Source organism: Glycine max, chromosome 3 (assembly GCF_000004515.6).
Source record: "Glycine max cultivar Williams 82 chromosome 3, Glycine_max_v4.0, whole genome shotgun sequence".
NCBI classification, from domain to species: domain Eukaryota; kingdom Viridiplantae; phylum Streptophyta; class Magnoliopsida; order Fabales; family Fabaceae; genus Glycine; species Glycine max.
Window position 1 is genome coordinate 27,801,870 of NC_016090.4, and position 8,476 is coordinate 27,810,345.

Consider the following 8,476-nt stretch of genomic DNA (forward strand, 5'->3'; position numbering starts at 1 on the left):
AAGAAAAAAAAAATAGAAAAGAAAAAAAATTGAACCCTTAATAATAAAAAATAATATATCAAATGAATATAGATTGTTTTCCATGGTGATAACTAAGAAAATTCATTAGTTTGCCCACTGTAGCCTTTATCCTCACTGATTATGAATCTAACTCAGTTTTTTTCTTCAAATAAACTATGTTGGGTGATACATCCAACAGTGAGGTTAGCAGAAAAGAGTTGCAAATAGCAAAGCCCAAGAGGCAAGTTAACATCCCCACACGTTTGAAGGATTACGTGTTGCAGACCTGGCCATGCATGGGAAGAACAATATCGAATCTCCAAGCTTCAACGAATAACTACTTAGCAGTTAGGATATCGTTATAGTCGTTACGAACGATGCCATTGTAACCAACTATAAAGGATGTAAATCACGCAGATAGACGCAACAAACACTCTTTTCTCATCCCTTCTCTCTCTCTCTCTCTCTTATCCTTCTTCTCAAGCTCGTCTTCTTCGTGGAGACTTACTGGATCTGCAAGAGACAAAAGTCGTTGAAAAAGAGGGTGAAGAGCTTGCTAGAGTGGGAGATGAAGAAGGTGGACTTGGGAGTTGGTAGGAGATTGGACAGCAAAGAGAAGGGAGAATCAGAGACATATTGGGAAAGAAAAAAAAAACAGAAAAGAAAAAAAATTGAACCCTTAATAATAAAAAATAATATATCAAATGAATATAGATTGTTTTCCATGGTGATAACTAAGAACCTTCATTAGTTTGCCCACTGTAGCCTTTATCCTCGCTGATTATGAATCTAACTCAGTTTTTTTCTTGAAATAAACTATATGTTGGGACTTGCTATGTGCAATTGTAGAACAATGGACGTATTTTTGTCGTGCTAGTTTGAATTTTAAAACAACAATAACTAATTATCCTATTAGGCCAATATCATGTCTAGAAATATATATTAAAAATAACCTTAATCTCTATAGTTTAGAATTAGTATTAATCCATTAGAATTGGTCTAGGGGTTTGGATAATTTATGTAAAATTTTAAGTTCTAGCTTTGTAATTATTGCCATCAGACTCACACAAATCCTAAGGCATTAATGTTTCCGGTGCATTTTATTTTCCTATGTATCAACTTTTTTATTTGTCATCTCTGTGAGGAACACTAGATATGTTTGTATTGAAATTGAACTCAGTCCATATGACAAATTATAAAAACAAATATAGTGCAGACTATAAGGATCTGATGAGATGAGCAGGGACGAATCCAGGAATGTATTAAATGCAAGTTGGATTTTTTTTTTTACATAATTATTTAAATATTTTATTTCTAATAAATAATTATTTAATAAATAATAAATTAAAAAATATTATTATCAATTTTATTAATAAAATTATAAATATGATCTACTACTAAAAAAATTTAAACAAATATTAACTAAAAAACTTATTATATATATATATATATATATATATATATATATATATATATATATATATATATATATATATATATATAGGATCGTAAGGGAAGGGACCGAGGCCAAGTCCTTGTTTGCGAGTAAAAATGACTTGCTACACATATTATAATTCTATTTTCTAAATATTTAACATAATTACATTAATATTTCACTTATTCAGATTCTTGTTTGGTTTTCTTTATTTTTAATCATGATAATTAAAACATTTAACATAGTGGAATTACAAGATAATCTCACAAACTTTTGATTCTTTGGATTAACAAACAATATAAGACTTACATGTGTTCTAAATCAAATTCAAATCATCTCCAAAAACTCAACTTATATTATCATTTAAGTCATTAGTGTTATTACTGGTTTATAAACTAATACCAAAAGTTTTTTAGATATTGGAAGTTTGGAACTAATAAAATATTATGAGAGCTAGCTGGCTGGTTTCGTTGCGTTTCGTAACTGAACTCAAGCATCTTGCTTTGCACTAAGGTAGGCAAATAGAATAGACTTCTTCCCGCCCAAATTACCGAACACGAAAGAATACCAAACCCAAAAACCAATACAACAACAAAACACAACCTAACACAAAACCTCGTCTTTCTCCGAAACGAAACAATCCCTTTCCTTCTCCCTCAAACCTCAAATCAAAACCCTTCCCAAGCAAAGCATCATTCTCCTCCACTATATCACCACCATGCCTTATCCCTCTCTAACACTCACAACCAAACACAACCTTTTTTCTCACGCTTTTCTTCACAACAACAAAATATGGCAGCAGCAAAAACAACAACAACATCAGCACAACAGACCTCCTCGGCCCCACTCCGCCTTGACGCGCCACGCATTCCACCGCTCGCATACTCGGGCCGGGTCCAGCTCAAGGCGCTGCTGGACCGGCCCGAGTCAGTGGTGGGACGACACGTGATCGTTGGTGGATGGGTGAAGTCTGCTAAGGAGGTCAAGAAGAAGGCGGCGGCGCCTCCATCATTTGCGACGGCGACGGAAGAAACCACCGACGCCGGGGAAGGAGGGAAGGGCAAGGACGTGTCGTGCGTGGAGATTCTGCAGTCGAGGATACCGCTGCTTCGGAGCTTATTGGATGTGTTCGGAGGAGGCGGTTACGTGCAGCGCAAGAAACGTGAGAATGTAATTGTGCCGAATCATAAGGTTTTGCCTCCCAAAGCTTCTACGGCGTATCTGCTTCTAACGGATGGGTCGTGCGTTCCAAGCCTTCAGGTGCGGTCTCATCACTGTGCTCTGTTTGGCTCTGCGTTGTTCGTTTGCTTTTAGAGTGGCTTTTGAAAATATCCAATATCATTTCACCCAAACACTCCATTAAGAATAATAGAAAATAGTTTATGATAAAGTATTTTTCAGGGATTATTATTCCTGGCTTATTAGTTATATATATATATATATATATTAAATTTAAAAATTTTGAACGTAGTTTTAGTTAGAAAAGAAATTGTCCATATATCTATTGATATAAGTGATAACAACTAGTATATTTTAAGTAAGTCAGGATTTAAATTTTGATTCATAATTAAATATGAGATAAATTTTATTGAAAGAAAATACTTATTTTGTGTGTTTACTCTCTTTGAAAAAAATTGGTCATTACTTCAAACAAAAATACTTCATAATATGATGGTGGGAAAAAATTTAGAAAAACACCTTTTTTTTCCTTATAAAACACACACAACACACTAACAAATAGCCTTTTTTTAAAAAAAAAAAATTATTTGGACTAACAAATAGACCTAAATCTTGAACAATGCTAGGAATTTATATCTTCTAATACAATATTTAAACTTCACGGATTGACGGCAAGAAAAAAAGTATATAATTAATTTCCTTGAAAGTAAAGGCCTCTGGTTTCCTATATGATGTACTCTCAATATATATATATATATATATATATATTTAAAAGAAACAGAGAACATATTTGACGTGACATGTATGCTTAACTTCGGAGCATAAATTTCCTCTGGTATTAAGTCATTATTGAGTTGGGAATTTTATGGCTTCATTATGCGCCTAAACTATAGTTACAAGCTGATGGCTTTTATAAAGCAAAGAAGCCTCATTTTAGTTTAATTTTGATACACTATTGGTATAAAAAAATTTACATTCTCAACTAAAAAAATCAGCCTTCAAAAAAAAAAAACTAACTAAAAGTCACAAAAGTTAATAATTTTTAATTATAAAATAATTTATGATTAAATGATAATATAAAAAATCTTTAGATGGTAAATGCATTTCATTTAAAATTTTCATTTTTTTCATGTTTCTTATTGTTATTTAATAGACTTTCAGGTTGTTGTTGATTCTTCAGTAGCCACCCCTAGCAGACTTTTGCCTACTGGAACGTGTCTATTAGTGGAAGGTCAACTAGAAAGAGCAGAAGGGAAGCATGCTATTGAGCTTAAAGCTGAAAAAGTTCTTCACATTGGGACAGTAGATTTTGATAAGTACCCTTTATCAAAGAAGCGAATTCCACTAGATACCTTAAGAGATTACTCCCAATTTCGACCTCGAACAACCACGGTGAAATTAAATATCACTTTTAATATTGAGAAAATCTCATTTTATATTATTAGTCTTGTTCATCTTTTGATTGCTAGAATCTTATGCACATTAAGATTAACATATCAGATTTTCTGACACCCTTGTTTCTGTGACTATGGCACTACGTTTTACTTTTTTTTTTTTTTTTTTTCTTTTAACAAAAGTTAACTACTTCATTGAATTATTGAATGTCCATGATATGACATACAATATTTACATTTTGGTTCTTCTAGAACGTAGCACCACCTTATTCTACATGAATATAAATTGTGAGATCAGATACTCTTTGATAACATCCTAAGTACTTATAGTACGTTGTTCCCCCCATTGCACATATTTCTTAATCATATGATTTTCAAGTGATGCAATACATCATGTTATTTATTATATGACAGTTATTTTTACAATGAGAAGTTTAACTTTGATCTGTTTATAGGTGGCAACTGTGGTGCGGATCCGTAGTTCTCTTTCTTTTGCAACCCACACATTTTTCAATGAGCATGCATTTATTGATGTGCAAGTACCTATTATAACTAGCACAGACTCTGAAGGGTTTAGCAACATGTTGAAGGTTAACACCCTGGAACAGAAAGCAGAGAAGGAGAAACTAGACACAATTTATGAGACTGAAGGTGTTAGCCTTGAACATGTGAAGGCAGCTGCAAAGGAGAAAAGCAACATTATTGAGCATTTGAAAAGAACTGAGAGCAATAGGGAAGCACTGGCTGCTGCAGTTCAGGATCTGAGGAAAACGAATGAACTCGCATCGCAAATGGAAGCAAGAGAAAAGAGAAAGTTAGGAGCTTCTTTTAAGGACGATGACAAAGTAGACTCTTCCAAAGAGTTTTTCCCTTTCCAAACTTATTTGACTGTCTCTGGACGCTTGCATCTCGAGAGTTATGCATGTGCTCTTGGAAATGTCTACTCATTTGGTCCTAGATTTCTAGCAGATAAAACGGATTCTGCTAAACATGCTGCAGAAATGTGGATGGTTGAGGTTGAAATGGCCTTTTCGCTATTAAAGGTATCATCACTTCTTTTTGTTCCTATGTATTTATAAGATGAATTTAATTTCTATGCATTGTCAATGTAAAATTGTTTACACTGTCAACCAATCAAAGATCATGATGGGTATAAATATTAGAGAAATTAATAAATTTATCATACATGATAATTTGTGATTAGATTGTTGTATAATTTTTGCACTGTCAGCCCAGATTATTTACTCTTATAAGATACTTAAATTATCACATAACATCTAATTATTTAGTTAAACAATCAAATATCTTATTCCAATTGACTCAATGTTACTTAAGGATTGTTTTCCATCCTACTGGGGGTTCTGATCCAGTCCACTGAACTATGTTTGGTGCCAAGTTCCTTTAGGTAGCATTTGATGCATGCATAGAACAGAATAGAACTTCCTATTTTCTTCTCTTCTCTTTAGTTTCACTACCAATATGAACCAAAATGTTTGACTTTTTAACCTCATTTTCTGTTCTACTTTTGAAAATGTACCAAACATAGTATAAAACTCATATTATGCTATGTCCAAATCTGGCTCATCCACTGAAGAAATCCTACCTTATTTACATTTGTAACTTCTTGTATTCTTATAGAAAGGCTTTTGTATCATTTAGTAGCATAATGCACTTTGTGAGTTTGTGTTACTTGCAGGATTCCATGAATTGTGCAAATGACTTTTTCAAGTACCTCTGCAACTGGGTTCTGATACATTGCTCTGAAGAAATGAAGTTCGTTGCCAAAAGAATCGACAACACCTGCGTGAACCGTCTTCAGCAGATTATATTAGGTTCACCTGTAATGATGACCTACCATGAAGCTATAGATGTTCTTAGAAAGGTAGGTACTACCAAATCCCTAATGAACATATTAATCTTTTTATTTTATATTTTATTTTTGTTATTATAATCTTTTTTCTCAAAGATAAAATAAATATTCTCTTTCTTGATGTTAATTAGTTGTCCTACCAGGCTGAAGATAAGAAATTTGAAACAAATTTTGAGTCAGGGTTTGCACTCACTTCAGAGCACCTAAGGTACATTCATATTAGAGTTAAATACATTTTTAGTTCCTACAATTTAATATTTTTTTTATATTTTTGTTCCAATATTTTTTATTTTGTTTTAATCTTTGTAAAATGTATTTGTTTGTTTTTTCGTCCTTAAATTACTTTAAATAATTCAAATTTGTAGGAACGAAAATGAAAAACAAAAAACTAAATTACAGGGACCAAAAATATATTTGAGCATTGGTATTATTACCATCATATTCTGGATTTTGCTGTTTTCTAACAAGAGCACAAGTATTAATGCCTTCACCAATTTCAGTTACTTATGGTTCTATTCATGTCATGGCAGCTATCTAACTGATACCATCTACCAGAAGCCGGTTGTGATATACAATTATCCAAAAGAAGCTAAGCCATTTTATGCTCGCCAGAATGATGATGGAACTGTAGCTGCGTTTGACTTGGTTGTCCCAAAGGTATGGAGTGAAGTATATGTGTTGATAGATTGGCACTGCTTTGTGTGTTGTTCTTGTGTATTGAAGTTCTTAGAAAATTTTTTGCAGCTTGGAACAATAATATCTGGTAGCCAAAACGAGGAACGTCTTAACATGATAAGCTCCAGGTACTGCTTGTTTACACTTTCCTGATTAATTATCTCGTTTATATCTTCATATTGGAAGTGCCATGACTTTCTTTCTAATTCATAACAGCATGGTTGATGATAATGGAAGCAGGAGAAATAACAAAATAAGTCTACTTAGTTGTTGATGAATTGAACCATCATCAGGATTAACCATAAAATTGAATTAAAGATTTGATGCTTGGTATTCTTTTGAAACTAAAGAGAAACTGCAATGCTTGTTTATTTTTAGTTTTGTACAACCGTATCCAAAACTAAATTTAGCAACTCATTCTAGAGGGTAAACTAAGTAATTTGAGTTGTTGACTAGAAAATCAACCATTGATATTACACACATATTTGTCCCTTAGTTAAAGCTTTTTTTATTTTTGGCTTATGCTAGTTCATTTTTTCAATTCTAGTATCTTTAAGTTAGTATTTTTTTAAATTTTGGTCTCTATAAAATTTTAATGTTTCATATATGATCATGAGAACTTTGCATAGGGATCAAAATTGAAAAAAAATATGCAAACTTACATGAAAAAAATATCTTGCAGATATCATAATTAAAAAGGCCTAAACTTACAAGAATTAAAATTAAAAAAATAAACTTATATGAACAATCATCATATTTAAACCTATAAATTAATATGTTGGAATATATATATATATATATATAGCAAATTATGAATGTGTTGAAATATCAAAAGTTGAATGTCTCATCAGTGATTGAGATTATCTGCTTTACTCTTTTTTGCGTTAGAGAAGTCATACCCTATGGTAAAATAGTAATTGTGTAACCTAAAGGGTCAATTCTGTAAGATTTTGTTGTTGCATGTAAGATTTTGTTGTTGAATTCACATGAGTAAAAACGATCTTTGATAACACTCATGTTGTAAGATTTTGTGTAAAATTCCCTTAGGTTAATAGCAGTTAGCAAGCGATATTAATTTCTGATTTAGTGGATTGGGAAACATTCATGATGTATGACCCTTTAGGTTAATAGTAATGGTGCTCTTTTTCTTGGAAACATCTTCGGTAAACTTTTTTTTCTTTTTCTTTTGTATTGAATGACAGGATTGATGAGTTAGGCTTGCCGCGAGAGAAGTATGAATGGTACCTAGATCTTCGTCGAAACGGAACAGTGAAGAACTCTGGGTTCACTCTAAGGTTTGACCTGATGGTCCTCTTCGCAACTGGCCTTGGCAATGTTAGGGACGTTATCCCTTTCCCAAGAAGCTATGGCAAAGCCAATAACTAAGTAAAAGTTTTGGGCTAAGATTCAAGTTGCATATTCGAGGCTATTGGCATTCAAACTTCCAATATTTGTGGACCTGAGGAAATCATGACACTGTTGTATGCTTGTGTAACAATTTAACATATGAATGGATTACTTGTGTGCCTGATGTATATATGGAAACGTATAATTGAAATGAAATTTATTCAAGTCTTGTGAAGTTCTTTCTTGTGCAAAATTAATTTGGATTACTTTTTGGGTTTTCTTTTTTCAAGAGAAAGAAAGTCATATCATTTCATTCAAAATAGCATAATGAATACAAGAAGAAATATAATAAAAAAGTATGAATGTCAGCAAAAAATCTTGACACTCTTGCTAACTTACAAGCGATATGATTAGCTCGGCTTTTAACAAAACTCATCATTGAAGTTGAAAATCTACAAAGGTATTGATTACAAGTTGAGATAACAAAATCAGCCTTCGAAAGTCCCAAGACACCAGACTTGATATTATTGAAAACAGCGTTGCAATCTATCTTAAAGATGATGTTATGGATACCAA

General features: G+C 32.4%; 1 protein-coding gene across 2 annotated transcripts; it reads left to right on the forward strand.

The window, feature by feature from the left end:
- Window positions 1-2,015: 2,015 nt before the first annotated feature.
- Window positions 2,016-8,125, forward strand: LOC100787363 (asparagine--tRNA ligase, cytoplasmic 2). Of its 2 annotated transcripts, none has more exons than XM_006576586.4 (8): window positions 2,016-2,695; window positions 3,776-4,006; window positions 4,464-5,051; window positions 5,705-5,890; window positions 6,010-6,086; window positions 6,409-6,535; window positions 6,623-6,681; window positions 7,756-8,125. In XM_006576586.4, the coding sequence occupies exons 1-8, from the start codon at window positions 2,228-2,230 to the stop codon at window positions 7,937-7,939; spliced, it is 1,920 nt and encodes a 639-aa protein (XP_006576649.1). In that variant the 5' UTR covers window positions 2,016-2,227; the 3' UTR covers window positions 7,940-8,125. The 2 variants fall into 2 exon arrangements, with proteins under 2 accessions (XP_006576649.1, XP_003520338.1); XM_003520290.5 differs by having other exon boundaries at window positions 6,022-6,086.
- Window positions 8,126-8,476: the final 351 nt, after the last annotated feature.